General features: G+C 37.5%; 1 protein-coding gene across 1 annotated transcript in view; it reads left to right on the top strand.

Annotated features, from left to right (window-relative positions):
* The window catches only part of LOC108753521, a 37,662-nt gene that overhangs the window by 5,193 nt on the left and 11,143 nt on the right, over positions 1-21,326 (top strand). Inside the window, 3 exon segments of the mRNA XM_018495155.1 lie at positions 581-618; positions 6,461-6,527; positions 12,303-12,517. Coding sequence (XP_018350657.1) covers positions 583-618; positions 6,461-6,527; positions 12,303-12,517 — 318 coding nt within the window. The 5' untranslated portion in view covers positions 581-582.

The raw sequence follows: 21,326 nt of genomic DNA, 5'->3' as shown, positions 1-21,326 counted from the left end.
AGTTGACAGAAAGAGCGCTGTTGTATAATAAAGAAAGAATAATCCGGTATGTACTCGTAGAGTGAAATTGTTCAGTTGTTTTAAGGGAGCCCTAAAGTCGTCTGTTTTACCGATTAAACGCAATAACTTTTGTACAACAATTATTTTCTTTCTCTTCGAAAATTCTTTTCTAGAATTATTATAAAAGTCAATGAAATTTTTTTCTTTAATATAGTAAATACTTACATTTGCTCTTGTACAGTTTCATCACAATTAATCGTACAGTTTGAAAGAAATTTATATTTTTCAATTCAGAAAAAAGCGGGAATACATGTCGATAGAATAGACGATGCGTATATCAAATAAGCATCTTATAACATTTATTTTGTTACAAGATATATTGTAAAAATATTTTATACATTTATGTTTTTAGTATATCTGATTTACGTTTTGTGTATACCTTAAGAATATACGAAAAATGAAAAATTTTTGTATTTGGCGCCTCTTGCATGGCGTAGACGATGTTTGCGCGATTGATCTTACGCGCATGAGTATGCGAGTTCGACCTAGTTATTAATAAGATTTTTTTCTATTATTTTAGCTATGGACTGGAGAGGAATCGTGCTGGCATTTCTAGTGGTGAGTAAACACAAACTGTTTCTTTTGCTGCGCACAAGAAAATTTACCTTGAATGAACGAGACATTTTATGGGAATGTTGGTGATGGCCAAATTTGATCGATGTCTGTAGTATAGATTTTTTAAATTTTAAATTACAAATGTTGATAACAGTGACATCTTTAATTTATTTCTTACATCATCGTTCTGTCTCATTCAAACGCATACATCAGTCCTTATTATAATATATTGCAACGCCATGTTTTGCAAACTCTGTCACCTGCTAGACACAGTTACTCTGTTTACTATACTGAAAGTTTTTACTAGTCACACGCGTATACACTACATGATTTGCAAATCGATACAAATTATTTTTAAGCTTTTAATCTTAGCTCTATAAACTCAATACTGTTTATTCACGTAATTCAGATGGTCCAATGTAATTTTATTTTTTACGAGCTTAAGAGAAGAGAGACTTATATATATATGCAATATATAAAATAGAACTTTTCTAGAGTATCTAGAGAAACAAAACCGTCTACGTTAGGTGATATCTGTACGAGCTGAAAAATATGAATTTTTTACCTTTTGTTTCTATTTTAATATAAAATCCACTTCCCCACTTCCTAATTTCGCGTCTACTTTAATTCTATAAAAGGATTTTTTTATTTAGTCAATTCGGAGATTTTTATACGACTGTAATGTATCAATAATTTCGTCATTACAGGATAAATATTTTCAATAGGGAACCCAGCTTCAATGACCTTAACCTCGATATCACCTCGTTGTCAAGATCGTGATTTTAAGTGATCCTCCAATAGGTTTTAGTTGATATTCGTTACATGTTAAAAAGTTATTAATAAAAAAAGTCGCAATCTTGACACAACATATGTCAAGATCAAATTCATTGAAACTAAATTCCCCTATTATAAACATTTACCACTGAAACATTTTGAAGTCCGAGCATATGTCAATTTTGGTTCTTTTATTTCTCTATATAAACTAAGAACACTGCCTCGTAACGCTTAAGATACTTTGGATTCATTTTGAAAGTTTCAATAAAAAGTAACGCTTGAAATGACAACAAAGCGTAACAAAGAACACGCTTCAAGGTTTCCATTGTTATAAAAGAGGTGGGTGCTGCCGTTAATCATCTTAAATTAAGAGTGTACATTTTTTCATGAAACGGATTGTAAGGTCGGTATTTATAGTCGATTTTAGTACGTAATAAATTAGTCGTCTTTAGTACAGTCTTAAGATGTCACGAACCAATCATAGGACCGTATTAACATCTTAAGACATTACTTAAGATAAGTAATGTCTTAAAATAAAAACTATGAATACCGACCTAGGCATGTCCGGACATGGGTATATTTATACTTGTCCGGTCACTGGGACATTTACCTTAGGCGTGGATTAATGGTATCTGTAATGTACACACACTTTCTATTGTGCCGCGTGGTATACGCGTGTTGCTTAAATATGTGGCACATTATGTAATTCTTTGTTGGCGCACATGACATATTTCAAAAAAGATGTCTGAGTGGTTGTTGAACCGCATAGGCATTAAACAGCCGCATTCTTAATACTCGATCAACGTGTTCGTCAATTAAAAATTTTACAAATAGGTAAGTTTTTCGAGAAAGTTGTCGGACGGCTTTCGAGGAATTTTATGGCATATGGCAACGGAATATGAGTGCTTTTTTCTCTCTAATCCGGCATCAATGCGTGTCGTTGCTTAGTTTTTTAAATTGTCAACGAAGGAGTATGTTCAACTGATATTTCTCTCTCTCTCTCTCTCTCTCTCTCTCTCTCTCTCTCTCTCTCTCTTTCCTCATCAGGTATCGGGAAACACGCTAGTGTCTCGGCGCTAAGCCAAGCGCAGCGACACTACCGTGTTGATATCACTTAATGGTAGTTCTTTAATTACAGCGGAAATAGTATCGAAAATGAAAGTGTAGAAAATGATTAAAATAGAGAACAAGAATAAATAAGCAAATTTTGTTTTATATAAATACAAAAAAGAAAGAGAAAGATGAGGAAGAAATTTACTATTTATAATGAGAAAGCCATTCAAAATTTGTATAACGCAATACACTATATATATTTTTCATAGTGGCATTGGAAGACGGCATAGATAAACAAGTATGGTAAACGCAGATATTTATTATTTAAATACGACTGTTTTACGGCGGTTTCGAAGGACTGTGAGTACGGATTATGTCATTGTACTCACAATAGTCGTGGGATCGCTTTCCGGCTCTGGTGGAAAAAAATTTCAGTAAATCATCACTAATGAAAGAAGATCATGCGAAAGGTTAAATACTTCGTATGACGAACAGAGGAAAAAATAAAAAAAAACTCTCGTCTAAGACAAACACATTTCATTTCTCGCTGCGAAATATCAACGTCATCCAATAATCGAGCTGCTATTTAACGTGTTGAGAGTGCCTCTTGCACTAGACGTGATGAACCACAAGTGATATCCAATGAAAGCTCTGCATTTTTGTACGTGACGATATAAAATAAAAAATTCTTATTGGATATCGCTCGTCACTCATTTCGTCCAGTGCGCAATAGCCATAAGAGATGCGACCTTACTCGTCTACGCAGATCCAAGGATTCGCTGACGAAATCATCCGTTCCGATTAGAGATCGATGAAATCGCATGGTATATACGATCGATATGATCGTATTCGGAAGACTCGCGTGGGCACTCGTAGTTTCGGAAGTCATCGCAATTAAGGGGATCCCAAAGAGAAGCCTGAATTCCAACAAGATCGTTGGTTTGCCGATAAAATGCGACATATCTTTATATACTATTACAACAATACTGTCTTGCACACATATACATTTTCGTAAAACAATAGCGTTTTAATTAGACCCGTCTAAGACCCGGTTCCGCCCATTTCCACCAACACAGATTAACTTTAATCTCGGTTCAACTTACTCTTTGTCTTTTTCTAGTTCTAAAGATTAGAAAAAGACGAAGAGTAAGTTGAACCGAGATTCAAGTTAATCTACATTGGTGGAAATGGACATAAATCTAAGAATTCCACATCGTCTGTAAACTATTAGTCTGTCGATCACAATTTCGCAAGTACAAATCGCAAAGCGTTTATATAAAGTAAACATTAGTTACGATATCGACAGCTCTGATATTGGAGATAAGAAAGTTGTAAAGATTTCAATTTAAACAATTTTTTTCGTACTCGGCATAAATTCCATCTCACAGACACGTATTAATGCGTATACTTTGATTCGGGAAAAGGATTTTCAAATCTGTAAAAGAGGAAAAAAAGTAATTGTTATAGAAAAATGAATTTCGTTTAATCGATAATACAGATGACTTTAGGCTCTCCGTAAGTCGAACGTAATTTCCTTCGCCTACGCGTAGCAACAGTCCTTTCGGAAATCCTTTTCTAGCTTTATGTCTACGTTAAATACTTAAATGCCCCGTCGGGACATAATCGCGATTTTGCTCGCGGCGTTAAATCGTGATATCGCGGGGGCGTGCGCCGTGTAGGGATTGCATACAAGAGTGACTAACTAACAAGTATCGCGGAGTGTGTCTGCAATAGCGAAGGAGGGAGTAATGGGTGGCGATCTCAAGCTTTTCAAGGAGATCTCGGTCTACGTTAGATCTGCGTTGGATCGCGGCTGCGATCAATCGTCCTATTTTCCGCCACGTCAATTTTTTACTAAACTACTTGACCTTCAAAGATCCACACTCTGTTGATGATGCGACATCGATTTTAGCTAATGCACACGCGCGTATGTTGTATTATTATTAAATTTGTGTACTAATTAAATATATGATAACTGAAGGTTACTTCCAATCGAAGCTAAAGTTAATTCAGTTAATTATTATACTATTAGCAAAATTCTTCTTTATATTTTAAGGTAAAACATGACGTAACAAATAACGTCACTTTCCTAAGAAAAATTATCTCAGATGACATCAGTGCTAATTTTACAGCTAGGTGTACGTTGTATTATTAGCAAAACTCTTGCGCCAAGTAAATGATTATTGTTATCAGTCATAGGTAATAAGAAAATCAGCAATTAATTAACGTTATTATTAATCTCGAAGATTTCGCGAACGAGTTCTTCAGTTTTGATTTATTATTAGGAAAAATGCGTGTTTTGCAAATGGATGGTGATGTAAAGGTCAGTCCTCAATGGATTCTATTGGATGCGGAACGTTGCGAACCTTATATGGTCCGGTCTTGTTGCTGAAGGATTGTAGCTGCGCGCACTTAATCGAGATATCACCGGTTTTTTGTTTTGCACTTCGATTTTTAATTGTATCACATATCAGGGAATAATCTCATGATGATCTACCTTGCCACGGGCGTTCGTAAAATTAATAAGATACAGTATTCTGCAATTATGGCCGACCAGCCGTCAAACATAATGCCCTTGCTATCGCTTTCACTTTAGCGCTTTAAATACATATAGTCGCAAATACGGTCCACGAGAGAGGAGGGTGAGAGGAAATGGGAGGGAGGGGAGAGAGAGAGAGAGAGAGAGAGAGAGAGAGAGAGAGAGAGAGAGAGAAATGCAGGGGACACGTTGTTCCAAGTGTGTATACACTTGAATGGTTGGTGACTTGTTAGACCACTTTCATTGCACGAACAAGCGCCGATGTTAATACTGATGTCAGCGTTTGCCGCAGGCACTTTTATCATGAAAAGAGGATGTTAAAAAGTCCGATTTTTATCCTCCCTGTGCGAACCCTTAATAAACTACAAAAAGTTATTGTATGGGACCCATATGAAATAAAATAATTATATCCAGAAATTTGGGGAAAGTAGATTTTTTTAGATGTTATTTCGTGTCTCCTTTTGTAACTCGAATTTTCGTGTATCACGTTAGAATGGTACGAATAGGATGTAATATGCAAAAATTTCTCATGATAATTGTATATAAAGATTAAGTTACATCCTCACCGTTACCTCTGGATTTAACTGAGAATACTCAAGTAAGTAATTTTCATCGAGTGAAGCAAACAATTAAACTCAAGGTTCGTTTCGAGTTACGTGATACACCATTTGTTCTTGTTGTTCACCAAATAATAAAGAGGGATAAAATGCAGCATGCACCTCATGCGTAACTCGGAACATCTTTACACCAGCTATTAAGTCTATTATTTTTTCGGAATTTTGGAGTAAAATCTCATTTTATAAAAGACTGAGAATTGAATCAGTCTTGAAAATAAGAGTGAAAATACTTTTGCCCTTGAAAAAAGAGTGGCAAATTTAGGAATGAGATTTCATTCTTTTGAAGTAAGATTTCACTCTTTTGGAATGAAAGTCACGTTAAGGAAGGAAGTCTCATTCCAAAAAAGGAGTGGGATTTTATTCTTTTGGAGTGAATCTCGCTCTAAAAGAGTGACCTTACTCCAAAAGAGTGAAAATCTACCATTCTTATTCAAGAGTAAAAAGTTTTCACTTTTTTTTTTCAAGACTGGCTCAATTTTCACTCTAAAGATCTAGAGAGAATAATAACTTTAGAAATCCTATGAAAATTCGTCTCACACAGATTTTATTCTAAAAAATTCCTAGAAACAGCTTTCTTCTATTAGATTGTTAATGGTAAAAGGCCTCTTACAAGACTTGAGTGAATTTTCCGAAGCTTATAAGTACGAATTCTTGCTTAAACGTTAGATATTTGAAGTTCTTGCGCCACGCGTGTTACAGTTGTATTACAATACCATGTGCATTGCGCTATTCTACAATTACATTCGTGCGATACGCTCACCGCCAACGGCTAACACAAAGTGATAGCGCAGCTAAGTCAACGCTAACAATCCTATCTTACTAAGCGAGAAAATCTAAAACATCACCTTTCCCTTATTTTCAGATCACAGTAATGAGGCACAGCGATAGCAGCACACACGCAGCCCAGATATTTCAACAACCACTCACGTGTGAGTATACATAAACTACAAGACTTACTTTCTAATTGTTTCAGCGACGGGCGACAACTAATTAAGGCTGATCAATTAGTCGTTGGTCTTGTGTATGCGGAATCGGAAGAAATTCGCGTGATATCTCCTGCGTCTCTATCTGTTTCATCCTTTTTTTTTTTCTCTTTCTGGCTCGCTTGATTTCAAACACGTCACGAAATTTCTCTCGTGAAAAAATCGCACACTCGCAGTTCCTCTACGGTAAAACCAAATTGCCGGATAATCAGATAAAAGTGGATGCTTTCCACACGATGTGCACTTTCTAATACACGACGGCACAATACGCCTGATGACAATGATTCGAGGTGAGATGCTTGTGGTAACGAAGTATAACGGTTTGGAAGTAAACGATTATAGAAAGTAATCGACCTCCCGCACGTATATGTACTTTCTTGATTTAACGCCCGATAAAGAGGCTTATTGTAAGTTACAGTTACAGTTACAGATGGGAGAAGAAGTATGAAATGAAATTACAATCACTGAAAAAAAGTAACTCTAATTGTATTTTATTACAAGTATAACCTCTTACTTATCAACCCTGGTAAATATATAGCGTGTGCAGCAAGCATAAAAATGGCTTTCGCATGAACTTCGACAAAATATTCGGAGGTATCATAGCCTGAATAACGGATCGTACGTTGTGTGATGTATACTGATGGACTGTGATGGTTACAGTCTTGTCAGATATAACCTTGCGCGTCTCGACATATTGTGTAACTTTTTTGCGTAACGGAATTCGACGCGCGAATCGCTTATTCATGGCTCTTCCTTGCAATTGTCTCGTTAAATTTGTTTTCTTTTTCTTTTTAGAATGCTAGTAAAATCTCTGTTAAAAATTGAAACACACTAGATGGGATAACACGCGATGTTTCCAGACGTGCTAAACTCTTACGATCGTCCGGCATCTGTAATATAAAATGTCCTTGAAGGTCGAAGACCTTGCGTTAAGGTACTTGTAGCATCTCATCTTCTATATGAGACTGACGTTGTGAGCAATAGAGGAAAGTAGCAACACCTAAATAAGTGTGCTTTCCAGCAGGGCCGTTTCAAGCCGGGGTGCAACGGGTGCATTGCACCCTGGAGGCCGCCCTAACGTGTTTTGCATCTGCATTGTTTTATTTATTAACAGGAAATTATATACAAGCATCTTAGGCTGATATTCAAAATTTTCGAATAGTTCGAATCCTAGCAAAAAAAAATTCAAATTTGGATCGAATCGAATCTAACTTGATTCGTATTCGAATAATTCGTACATCTCTAGTTCTTAGCACCGTAGGGATGTCCATTTACGTACATATTTATTCTTATTACGCTCCGTGCGTTCTTTTTGCAAAATTGCAGATACTTATACGTATATTAACTTATTCGACGTGCATCTCTTCTTTGAACGTTACTTGGAAGAGTTTAACAGAAGTGCCAAGCGCGCCTTAAGCACGAGCATCTACATATAATACGCACGCAATGCAAATAGCGTGTTAAGAGGATTCATATTTTTGCAAAGAAGGTATCTCGCTTTTATATATACGATGATAAACGATGATAAAATAAACGCGTTATATAACGTTTCACGTAAGAGAGGCTCAGCAGGAACTTCCGGTCGCTATAGCGGGACTACGATACGGACGTGCAAGACATTATGACAGTTATAAGAGCTGGCAGACCAACAGAAATGGCGTTTCGCCAGTTTTAACGGAATTTACTGGCCGATCGTTAGAGCCGGTCACACTTGCATAATTCGTTCCGCCTAATTCTGAGCCGTTATTGAAAATTACCGCTATTCACGATTACTAGATATACAGCTACTGTTCATGATATACTTACATGAACGACTTAATTCTGTTCCGCTATGGACGAGTTTGTTGAAATTGTAATAAAAGATGGGCCATTAACAGGAGAAGGTACGGGACGGCAGTCCCGTAATTAAATTATATTTAAAGTTAGATGCATTCAGAGAAAAACATAGCAACTATAAAAGTGACAATAGTATAAGTTTTATTGTAGAATTAATTATACGTAATTGAATACACTATTTTATACTTGCAATAACTATAAAACAGTCTGTTTTATTACGCACATTAATTTTACATAAAAAACTCGTGTGGTTGTCTTTTATAATTATCGCCATTACGTTTTTCTCTGAGCGCACCTAACTTTGAATATAAATTAATCCTCATCTTTAATATAACAATGACGCTTAATTTATAGCTACTGCATATCACTACGTCTTTTCCTTTGAATTTTGGTAATCAATTTCTATCAATATAATGTAATATTAATCTCAGTTTAATTTACTCTTTGTCTTTCTTCTTAGAAATAGAAATAGATAAAAAGTAAAGAAAGTAAATTAAACCGAAATTAAAGTAAATCTATATTAATAAAAATGGACATAAATCATCGGTTTTGTTGATGTTTCACAGTATTCGGACAAAAGATGCAATCCTTGTAACTCAACGGTGAATTAGAAAGTCGTACTGATCATTGATTGTTGAATGAATATGTTACGAAATTCGATGCTAATGCTAATATATCTGTGATTTAAGATGAGCTAAACAAAATTTCGTAAAGAACATCCGGCGATCTCCGCCGAAAATCTTAACGAGCGTTACGACCTAAATGTTTTTCCTTCTCTCCGATTCTCTCCAAGGCTCCAGCCGAAACTTTCCGATTTCACTACGAGAGTTCTGCGCAGCGAAATCCACGTTCGAGAGCGGGATGATTCGACGATTATGTAAATTAATCATCGCTAAATTTTAAATTTTAATCTCGTTAATCTCATTTCGCTGGAGGCTTTATCGTAATCGCATCGCTAATCGTCGGACGCCTTACTAGTAATTTATATCACCAATCCTGTGCACAAAATCTATTGGATCGGCTAGTCGCAAAACATCGTAAACCAGGTTGACGATGTCGTAATTACGATTCCAATGAAAACGTAATTCTTGCAATTCTCTCTCGTTTATCGATAATTTCATCGGCACGCAATTTATTTCTGAAAATTAATTCAATTTAAATTAATGTATATTATATAGTATTATAGTTCAACATCTTAACACTCCGGACCGGTAAGGCGCTTCGTATTTCAAGTCTTATCGTTTTCTTGAGGAAGAGACGAATTCTGTAATCTCGGCGCATGCGTGCTCGCTGTAATAAGAACCGAATGGTCTATTACTCGTGCAATTTTCCACGCGTTTTCCGGAGAATCGCGTGCGCGATTCGCCGCGTGACATTCCCTCCGTGCCGAGTCGCGTCGACGAAGCGAGCCTAAGGACGGCCGGAAGTTTCAACGTCGCGCTGCGTTCAGCTGTATTCCCGATATCTTATGCTGCTCGTGTCCATCATGGCGCATTAAAATCTCATGCACGAAAGGCACACCGGATTCTTGCATAACTGTGCGTGTCTGTATGACGATTATATGGCTTTCGTGGTTTCGCCCGGAGTTTCACCGTTCTTGCGACCGGTTTTGCTAATTCCTCGATATCGACGAACATTTATTACCCCTTCATTTACGATGTGAATAAACTGAACTCTCGCTATTGAGCTCTTCCGTGGTAAATTTTACACTCATTGTGTGCGTAGTATTAATGATATTTTTATTATGCATTGTTTTATATTTACATTATTAATTGTTATCTGTAATTAATTCTAACAGAGACCTGCGTAGTTAAACATCATTACTTTGATCACGTCTGACGAGATGTTAGTATCGTCAGAAAACCGTTTGACTATTTCTTTTTTGTACACAATATTAAATAATTTAAATAATGCTCTAATTTGCCAAATTTGAGATTTTACAAAGTAGTTACGTTGTATTTTTTTTTTTTTTCGTTTTTAAGATAATCGCTGACGCGATATGTTCTGGCAATTATATTTCTGCATTTTTTTATTGCAAAAAAACTATTCCTACGTAAATTTTCCACTTTTACATAACACTTTAACGACACTACTTCTTTACGTCTTTGAAGGAGTGTTGACGCCAGAGGTTCTGTCACCTGACCTGCTTTGACTCTAGCATTTTTATTTTTAAACACAATCGAATTTCAAAAAAAAAATCAGCTTTTATAAAATAATCACTACTTTTTCTACGCCCGGACTATCTCATTGCGTATCCGCTATCAAGGAATCGTGCAGGCGGCAATTTTCGCTCGGAAGCATGTAAGATGAATTTCAACGAAAACAGGATGAAAAAAAGAATACGTCCGGAAACGCGAAGGAAGTTAGCGAGTAAGATGCTCGTGTGTCGTTTGCAAATTGCACTCACTTGGGGGAACGTCTTCTTCGGCACGCCTTTGTTACGCCCTTCTGGAACCTCACTGATTATGAGTCAGAGACGGAAAAAGAAAAGAATACCGTATCCGTGTGTGTGTGTGCGAAAGTACAGGTGATGTACGGACGGCGGAGAGGTAAACCTATAGTACTTATACCATCACAAGAGACAAAAAAATCGAATAAAAGTAAATGTAAGCGAGTATAGGACTCATTGATACGTTTTATGACGCGTTCGTCATAAAACGTGATCCGTGCTGGACTTTCCGTTCAGGCCGTTTGATATTTAAGCGATAAAAAGAAATATATAATTATAAAATAAAAAAATATATGTAATTATTAAAAAATTTCTGATATATAAAATAATAGATCCTCAAATATCATAAATTGCTTTTAAATAAATTTAAGTAATGAATTAAAAAAGAAAAACTCGTATCTTATATTCTTTCGCGGAAGCAATCATTGACACGTCGCGGTACTTCCATTACGGATAATGGATAAGATACGTCACGGCAAGAATATAAGGAAGAGAGCGACGGTAAACTTAACGTAATTGCCTGCAAAGTTTAGCGAGTTAAGTTCATAACTCTCTCATCATTGTCTTTCTGCGGGCTGATAACGATAATCCGCCAATGATTATTATCGTTCGAGAGAGAGAGAGAGAGAGAGAGAGAGAGAGAGAGAGACATGCAAGCCTCCTAATTTACTCACGCCGTGCTTCCCCCGTTCGTCGAGATGATTCTAATGAATTTTTCGGGGCAATAATTCACTCTGCGGCGGTCTTATTAAATGCGATAAATGTGCATCGTTTTAAGCGGCCGCTGGGCGTAATTTGGTCGATTATATATTAACGTTAGTTTGTCGAACGTAAATGGAATCTAATAATAAATCGAAATATAAATCGGACACGGTGTTTCGATATATTCCTGCGATCTCCATTGTAGCAACGATGTACCAGAGCCATCATTCTCGTTAATGATATCTTATTTCATTACGTGTTTAATTTTCATCGCTCAAAAATACACTCCGTCTGACTCTGCAATTTGGCCCATTGCAGCAGCTACGTCATACATTTAATTGAAGCTCTCGTCGCTGATCATAATGCGATCGCGCAGAGTTGATGAACGCGGAGTTGTACATCCAGCAGCCGCCGTATGATTTCACGCTACAGAAGCAATGCTTACACGATCCGGTGCGTGTATTGCACTTTTGTTGCTTAATTAGTCACAGGCCAACGACCAGGAACGAATTTTCAATTCTCCAAAAAGTGGCACAATAATTGCATTGTACAATCGTGGCTGCTTCTTAAGAGCACAAGTACAACCTTTAAATAATCAACACATTCAGAAATATAAACATTATCGTGAAAGAAATGGACGAAAAAGCTCCGCTCTACTCCATACACACATACACACACACCCACATATGTAATCTATATATATATAAACATATTTGTTAATTTCATTTTTTCAGCGACCGCTGCGATAGCGAGCACTGTGCAGATCGAGTGCGCGAGCGAATCGATAATCGTTCATATCTCAACGGAGCATAACACGGATTTCCACGGTCTGGTCTATCCGCGCGGCTTATCGAAAAACAGTTCATGTCTACAGGAGTACAGGAGTCAGCCTGTTCCGATCACTTACAATCTGCCGCTCAGGTCCTGCAACACCATGCCCACCGAACTGGTGAGTTTCCTATGAATTAATCGTTACTTCTCGATTGACAAGTTGACAAGAGACATCTTGCGTATGTACGCATTTTTTTTTTGCACGTACGTACACTTCTTCACGATCCACAATTCCTTCATGTTTGCCAGTGATTTTTCCACTAATTGCTAATATCTTTCCCTTGTGTTTTACGGGCTGATTAACAGCGGCGCAAATTATCGTGCGCAAGTCAATTAGATTATTATCATTATTTTAACAAGCGATGGAATTATCGGGAAGGAAGCGGTGGCGGGGAGGGTAGGTGGAGAGACAACCACCATTATTATGTTGCATCATCCATCTGCACCTTCGATCGATCGTTTTAATTCGGTTTATCGCCTCTCTCACCCGTTTAAGCGCCTCGCGGCAATTTCCCGGTGTAGCGTTAGTAACGGTAATTACCTACGATTCCTGCTTTAGGCCGGATACAGGTCAAAATTATTCGAAAGGCACGAAGAGAGAAGCTCGATCAGAGATGGAAGTGGAGGCGGTATCTGTAATCTTCGACTTGTGATGCAAGCCAAGCTCTCCTTCCATTTTCCTTGCTTATTCCGATACACTTGACTCAGAAGACTAGACTTATTGTGGACCATTTTAGGAATAACATTTTAAAATAACGCGAAAATATCGATTACAAAAAAATCACTCGAGATCAGAACATTTTCAACATCTATTTCCCTTCAACATCCTACAAATTTTGCCTGAAATCTTTTCCCGTATCTAAAACTGTTTTCGAGATCTCGAGGTGGGATCAGATCATTTTAGAGTCTCTGTATACGCTAAATCGTCTGTTACGTGCTAACCGCGAATTGCGCCGAAGCTCGTTCGCGGCTAGCTGGAGCGCGTCATTGGCATCCTGTTCCAGCGCAGCCTCAACCGGTACGGGGTGTCCTTGACTATAGCCTTGCGAATGCATCGCATTGCAGCTGCAGACGCGCGTGCGTGGTAGCCAGCGATTAATCAGACGTAGCGAGTTAAAAGGATGCCAGAGTGACGGCCGAACTTGATCGTTATCGGCATGAACTTTTTTTTTCGCAGATAAACGTGTCGATAATAGTGATATCTTTTAATTTCATTCTTACATTATTATTCTGTCACACTCCAAACCCGTACATCTGTCCTTACCTAACATAATGCAGCGCCATCTCCTGCAAGATTCGACATTTACTGCTTGCGCTTATTATTCTACTCTTCGCTAAGCGTATAACTTGCTGAATATAAATCTTTTTTTTTTTTTAAAGCTTTCAATCTTAATTCCATTAACTCGATGCTGAATTTCAGATTAAGATTTCTACCGCTCTTAAGCACTTAAATCGTTGCCTCCCCTATTTAACCTGCAAACTTGGAATGTTCCAAGCCTGTGTTCGCGAAACGAAACTAAACAAAAAGAGAAATTTTTTTTTAACATTTCACTAGTAATAAATTTTACCGCAAACCTGCTCGTTTCTAATTTATGTACCTATATATCGATGATTGCACGAAAAAAACCGACACGACCCCTCTCAGATTTTTCTCTGGTAAAACGAAATTGACACAAAGGTCGCGAATTCGAATCTACTGATCGTTGATCGATGGACATTTTTTTTTAATCATACGCGTCCGGCAAAAAATGGCTAAGAATTGAAAAAAAAAAAAAATACCGCCCCTAAGCATAACCTAGGTTAATCTTTAGTATTAATGCGGCCCTGAAAGCGTCTTCACGACGTTCAGCTTTCGCCGATAGCGTCAATCTGCTACGCAAAAGGCTAGGAGGCAGCTGTTCTCACTCTCTCTCTGTTAGCTCTCGTTCTCAGGTATCTTCACCCGTAAAATTGCGATCTCGTTCTTGACACGGAAAGCTGCACGGCGTGGTTTCCAAGTTTCGCGGAACGCGTTGCTCAACATCAAGATAACGATTTTTATTTCCATTTTCTCGCTCTTCAGCATTTGTTATGAATTGAGATTTCCCAGCCAGATGCATCAGCCACTTGCTCAACAATACCGTCAATTCACATTTCACAGATCGAAGTCGTTATACAAATTAATACGATGTCGCGGACGTGGCCGTTAGAAATAAAAAAGAAGAAAATAGATGTTCTGTGTATGTACGTTTTCTACAAAAAAGTAGACATAAAAATAAAAGAAAATACAAGAAAATATCAATACAATGTGTTATATCGGTCGCTCAGTTAATATTATAATAACGTAATATTTCTTTCAATACTAAAGTTACATCTTCTACTGTTTCGCTCTTCTTGATAATTTTGCAATAATTATAATTTAATTATTACGATTCCTTTTTGTTTTAACAGTTAGAGATATCAATGCACTCTATCGCAGGTGGATACGTTGCAGACGTAACGAACACGTGAAATATTCTGATATAATTCCCCAACAAACACCAAGTTACATGTAACATACATGTTAATTTCTCATTCAACAACATAACTGTAATATAACACACGTGTTATATTACAGTTATATTTATATCGAGTGGGAAATTACAACTAACACATTACGCTACATGTAATTTGATGTTTGCTGGGTCATAACGTCGCGTACGAGATGCAGGATAACGGTTGTTCTGACGTCACTCTATGCGTGATATATGCGTCCAACAATCTCGCGTTTTTTGTTCTTATCCGCGGAATAAAATCGGAACGAACTGTTAGATCAAAGTCTAAGGCAACCGCGCGCATGGTGTGTTATACGTAGGCATATAACGATTTCGCACCCTCCGTTTTTTTTTTCGCTTTTGCGCTTTGACAAAAAAGTCACACGCGGCATTTTAATGCATACCAGACAGCGTCTGTCATGGTACGTTACGGTCACTAATAGTAACACCGTTACACTGTCCGTTACGTTTTCACGATGGCACGCGGGTTCTTCGTATCCACCGCCAGGAGGAAACGACCGATTCACTTCACGATGCGTAAGCGATAAATGAAGATCGTGAGGAGTGACGAACAAGATCCGTATCGATCGTCGCATTGTGCCCTCTCATCCTTTGCTGATCCGATCGTCGCTCGAGTTTCACGACACCACGCTCGCATGGCGCCAAACGTAACATTGGATCCCAAAAAATTTAATCCAACGCGACAATACCATTGGAAAATTAGGTTCCATCGCGTGCTCGATGGTGATACTTTTACTCCCGTCAATGAGAGATAACTTTTGATTGAGCCTGTATATCCATACGCGAGAAATAAATATAGATAACGTCACTTGTCGCTATATTTATATTCTCCCTTCAATTCATACGACGGATTGACAAAAAAAAATGTTTACGACAATTGCCAAATTTTTTCACAGCTCTATTTTCCAAACTACACGTAAAAAGTTATGAGATTTTTTTCACAATCTCCGCTTTATATTTCTCCATCGCACGCTAGTGTTTTTTAAATAAAATATCATTTGCTAGTTTAGGTTCTACAAAAGTAAACGCGATATTTTTATGAACTTTGTAGGCATACGCAACATACATGTAAAAAGTGCAGTTTTTAATTACTTATATCTCGATGTTGAAACAGTCAATCTCATTGTAATTGCACAAACGTGTCAATGTTTTCTAGTATACAATGTAGAGTTTCAATTTCAAGAGATTCTCATTGTCTTCAATTCACGAGTGTACTGTCTTAATGTACAGTTTACACGGTAAAAAATTGAGGAAAGATCAAGGTTACGCGAAAAATATAAGTCAATCGGGAATCTTTTTGTGGATGTCGGATGAATTGAGAATCACTGTTGCATACGTGACGACTGGTAAGGTTCTACGAACCTTGTAAGGATCGGAGAAGAAGCTGCTCGCTTTCTGCACACAGTAGGTAAAGGTAAGATGCTCTGCGGTCAGTACGACAACTGCTGTACAACCCATTGTTCTACAGTTTAAGACGAATTTACATAAATGCAAACTTGTAAAGTCGGTGAATCGACGTCGTCTTCGAAACGGTCAGATCGATAATTTTAATTAAATTTTACTTTTAAACGGATGAGTCAAATTCGCAATAATGACACGAAGCAGCAAGTAAACGCGTACTTGTATTTTTAACATGCATTTTAGGACACATGCATCTCACACGTTTTCACAAATGTGTTTACTATTTATGTATATTAAAGGGAAACAAAGCTTATAAGGGACAACACAAGATAGATTTAAATTTTTAATAAACAAATAAATAAATTTTACTTATTTACAAAACATCTAATTGCTGCATCGCAACGAAACATAAATCACCTTAAATATTTAAAGTTTTTATAAGAAGTTCAATATTTCTTTCATTATTTTTTAATTACACTTCTATTAGAACAGATAAAAAAATCGATAATTTTTATTGAAGTAATTTTTCACCCAAGTCCTAAATCATCCTTAAACAAATATTTTGTATTATTTTTAAATACGATTTAGAATAATCTGTAATATTTTCATTATTTTGTAATTAATTGCTGTCATTATAATTGCTGAACAAATTATCTATTCAACAACAGATATCGTATTAATGTCCTTCCTTTCCTTCATTTCTACCAATATCTATTAATTTGAATCTCTCTCTCTTTAACTTTTCATTTTTATCTATAATTTTTAGAAATAAAAAAGAGATAAAAAAATAACAGTGAAATATGTAAAAAAGCCCAGAACTTACATCAGCAGAATGTAACAAAACAAATAAAATATACGTTTCAATATATAATATTCAATATATAATGTACAATATATTTTATATTGATAAGGACTCGAATTGAAGGGTTGAAACGTATATTTTATTTGTTTTGTTACATTCACACGAAAAATAAAAAATTTTTGTGCATCCGAATAGCTGATGTAGGCTCTGTTGGGCTTTTTTACATATTTCACTGATAGATTCTTTCGAGCCTCATTATATATATTTATAAAAAAATAAGTTACCAAGATTAATGCACATTGTGGTAGAAATGGACATTAGTTGTACAATAACCAAATGTCGCTTCTCACAAACCTTTGAGAGAAAATTTACAAAGACGGTCCTTTCTCGATGAGAGCCACTATATACAAATACGCGACGCTTCTGAGAGTGTATTGACTCAGCGTATAGGTCCTCTCAACCTTGTTGACCTCTGACTGAGGGCAAGCAGGCACCTCGGCTGGTTTTTTTCAAGCCAGCTGAGGACGGTTCAGGACGGTTGTTCGAAAGGATACTCGCTCGTAATATCGCGGCGCGGCGAGACCGGCCTCCTCTTTTACCGAAGAGACTCTGCACCTTTTTTCTATCCGACAGCACTCCAGTGCTATCGATCCTCGTCGTTCCGACGAGGAGGGAAGGGACAATGCTGATGCTGGAGACCGCGAGCGTCGTGCCGCATTATCCGGAATACCGGACCTCGAGCGTCATTCCAGTGTTTTCTGCTTCTTTTTAAGACCTTTATCTCGATGGGCGACTTGTACGATCTCTCGAACGAGATCCGAACGAAGCAAAATTGTCTCGCTTGACTCGTCCAGAAAATCAAACTAGGTATTTAATTCTTAATTCACGTTTATCATCGAAGAGATATTAGTTAAACGATCGTTTCTCTTGGGAAAAGCGCGTTTTAGCCGAGGTAACTCTACGCGTCCAAATAAATATCATTCTATCTGTGAAATCATGTTGACGACCAAGAAAGATTTCCATTCGCGCATTAGCGCTATCGGATACCCGGCTATCCTCCAGAAAACCATCCATAGTTGTCGGTGTGATCGACGTTTCCCATAAATCCGCTATTCAGAAGATCAGAAACCTTGACCCGACCAGCCGGTCGAGGTTCAGAGATTAAGTTATACATCGTGATGCTCATAACTGGGATTTATGCTCGATCTCTTGGGCATGCAGGAAGTGAACAGCCAAGACGAGAGAGAAGGAACGCTTGAATCGCGGCGGGAATCTCTCCCACGATTATTCAATATCGATGCCCGTACGCGGAAATTTTCGCTTGGTCCTGCTGAGCACGTCGTAAATAATCGCGGGAACGACCATTCAATCTTGTAAGCAAATCCCTGGCGGGAATGTTTTCCGCGTAGAAGAAGAAGCCAGCTACTGGCGTTCGCGAGCTCGTAAATACTAGCTGGGAAAAACGGGCGTTGCTCGTAAACGCGCAACATAACTCGTAGGTTCCGGCTTCTCCGTCGATCCTGCGTGTTCGTTATCGCGAAGAATTTTCCCGCAGCTGCGCGTGGAGTGCCGGAAAGAAATAGCGTGGAGATAAAACGCGCGCGGAGCGTTTACGACAATTTTACCAAAGCCTCTGGCAACTCGAGCTGCCTTCATCAGTTTCCTTATCCGCGAAGTCCTAGGTGAGATTGCGCGTCAATTATATCGGCAGTTTGAAGCTTGAACTGTCCTGATAAAAAAAAAATGATACGTTGATATCCCTTAAATTGTGATGTATATAAACGTTTTCATTATCTTATTTTTTCATTTATAACTGATACATTGCAATGTACAACACAGACATATATAAAATTTCATAGAATCTTACTTGTCTTATCCGAGATCTTGTCTTGTATCTTGAATCACATTGACATAATTTCATATGCAGCACTTCACAATGTTTCATTACCTACATATTTATTCAGAGGTGTCGTGATCCACTGCTAGTGCCAACATTTCGTGAACCTTGTCGTTCACTTCATCAGGATGAGAAGCGCACTGATATACATATTGTTGACTGTTTGTACGTTCCCAAAACAACTGCTATAGAATAGTCAAGTGAATAAACGTAATTATTTTCACAGGTAAATCTCCGCATAAGCTTGTAGGTAAATCATCAAGGCATAGACACGGTAATAATATTTGTTACGGATGTCGCATTTTTTGGACAATTACATAAACTCGCTTGTCCAAACGAAAAATTAGTAACCGTTTAAACGTCCTAAGCGTCAAGTAACTCAGATCGTTGGTAACTAATCTTATGGGCATATTTCCTTAGACAATTAGAGCAGCAGTCGAGGACTCATCGAATACGAAACGAGTTATAAATGTTTATCTGCAACTGTACTATAGTTACAAGGAACGTTAGAATTTATCTGACTTCGCTTCGAGAAGAATCAAGTGTTTTTCTTGACCAGCCGTAATGCTAGTTCGCAGCTGTCGTAGTCTACAATCATTATTCAAACATCGAATAACGGTAATTTGATCTGATAATATTCATGCAAGGATGTTATATAAAGACATTAATAATCATGAGATCATCGACATTTTGCTAAAAGTACATCTATATTTTCATACATATTTATACAGCAAGACGCACGTCATTTTGCTGAAAGGACGAGGCTTAAAGAAAAAACCTTGAGGCAAATTAAAGAAGCCGATTGACAGATTTAAGAATGAGAAGGAAGACACGAGGTAGAAGTTTACAAGTATACCAAGTATATGCTAAACGAGACTGAAGGAGGGAGAAATGAGCAAAAGGACAGAGCACAATGACGCTAGAGATGTCATCTTGCAAAAAAATGGCGAAAAATGGCGAGAAAAGTACAACTCGACGAAGAAGGGGTATAATCACTGCGATAGCTCGATTCTACGTTGAAATCATCTTCGAGTTCCTTGCGTCATTAAGCTACGTGGTTCGTAGGCGTGGTATCTCTTCTCGCATTCTCCATTCTACTCTTCCTTTTCGTAACTCGTTTCTTGCCCTGCACTTGAATCCATTTTTTCCCCTTCAACTCCGCTTCCACTTACCTTCCGTGTTCCATCCGTCATAGACCTTCCTTCGGAGAAAGAGGAGAAGGAAGGTTGTTGTGAAACCACGATACCGGAATTACGCGATGACGAACTGCCCGTGCCTACTTTGCTATCTCGTGATAGAAGAAGGCAATTGAAAGTAAAGGGATTCAAGGGAATTGTAATTTCGTTGGATGGTTCAGATATGATGGTTACGGAGGAAAGGTATAATTAAATAATTATAACTGCGATAACTCGCTGATAAAGTTAATACCCGAAGAAGATATACTTCCAGTGCTTTCATAATAATCTCTCATCTACGATCGTTTTTCTCTAATCTTTATACATATAAAATAATATAAACACTTTTGAAAGAATTAATATAACTTATATTTCTTATTAAAGATGTTTTATCACAAATGTAATAATGAGAACGATTTCGAGTTTTGCCGACTCATCATTTCGTAAATTCATAAAGAGACAACACAGAGAGAGAGACATATAGTAGGCGAACACTACCCATACAGGTGCATATCGAACGTGAAAGTGACAAAATATAATACGTGGCGTGTCGCGAGTCGCGACGCCAAGGTTATTTCTTAGAAAAACGTCGGTCATCCAAAAACGTCGATGACGCCGATGTGTTTGGTATGAAAGTGCGTGCGCGTGTAAAATTGCGGTGACGTGTCAGTTTTTCTCGATAACAGGAGGCAACTCATGTTGAAACGTGGGTAGTTAGATTCGCAGGGGAAGGGATTAACATAAAGTCTATAAACTGTTTTTTTTTTGTAAAAGTGACTTTACATAATCAATAATACTGTCAGTATTAACAGATTGTGTGTGGTTAATATTGGTGGATTAACGTAGGACGTAGTGTACTGACGGTGATCTAGATTTTGATTCCCAAGCATCCAGTATTATTAAGATCCATGTCGCAGTATGTCACAGTGCGATAGATATTGTACGTAAAATTAAAGTGAAATGTATTGTCCATAATACTGATCGTGTAGGTTGTAAAAATACTAAAAAGATTGCATACTTGTCAGTATTACTGATTCAGTATTCCTGATTAGTATTATTGACCAGTATTATTGTAGGGTTAGCTTAAGGTCTTCCGAAAGAGGGAAGGTAGAGAAAGG

This window comes from Trachymyrmex septentrionalis, unplaced genomic scaffold (genome assembly GCF_001594115.1).
Source record: "Trachymyrmex septentrionalis isolate Tsep2-gDNA-1 unplaced genomic scaffold, Tsep1.0 scaffold7, whole genome shotgun sequence".
Lineage (NCBI taxonomy): Eukaryota > Metazoa > Arthropoda > Insecta > Hymenoptera > Formicidae > Trachymyrmex > Trachymyrmex septentrionalis.
Note: the sequence above shows the minus strand (reverse complement) of the source record. Positions and strands in the feature narration are given on the sequence as shown.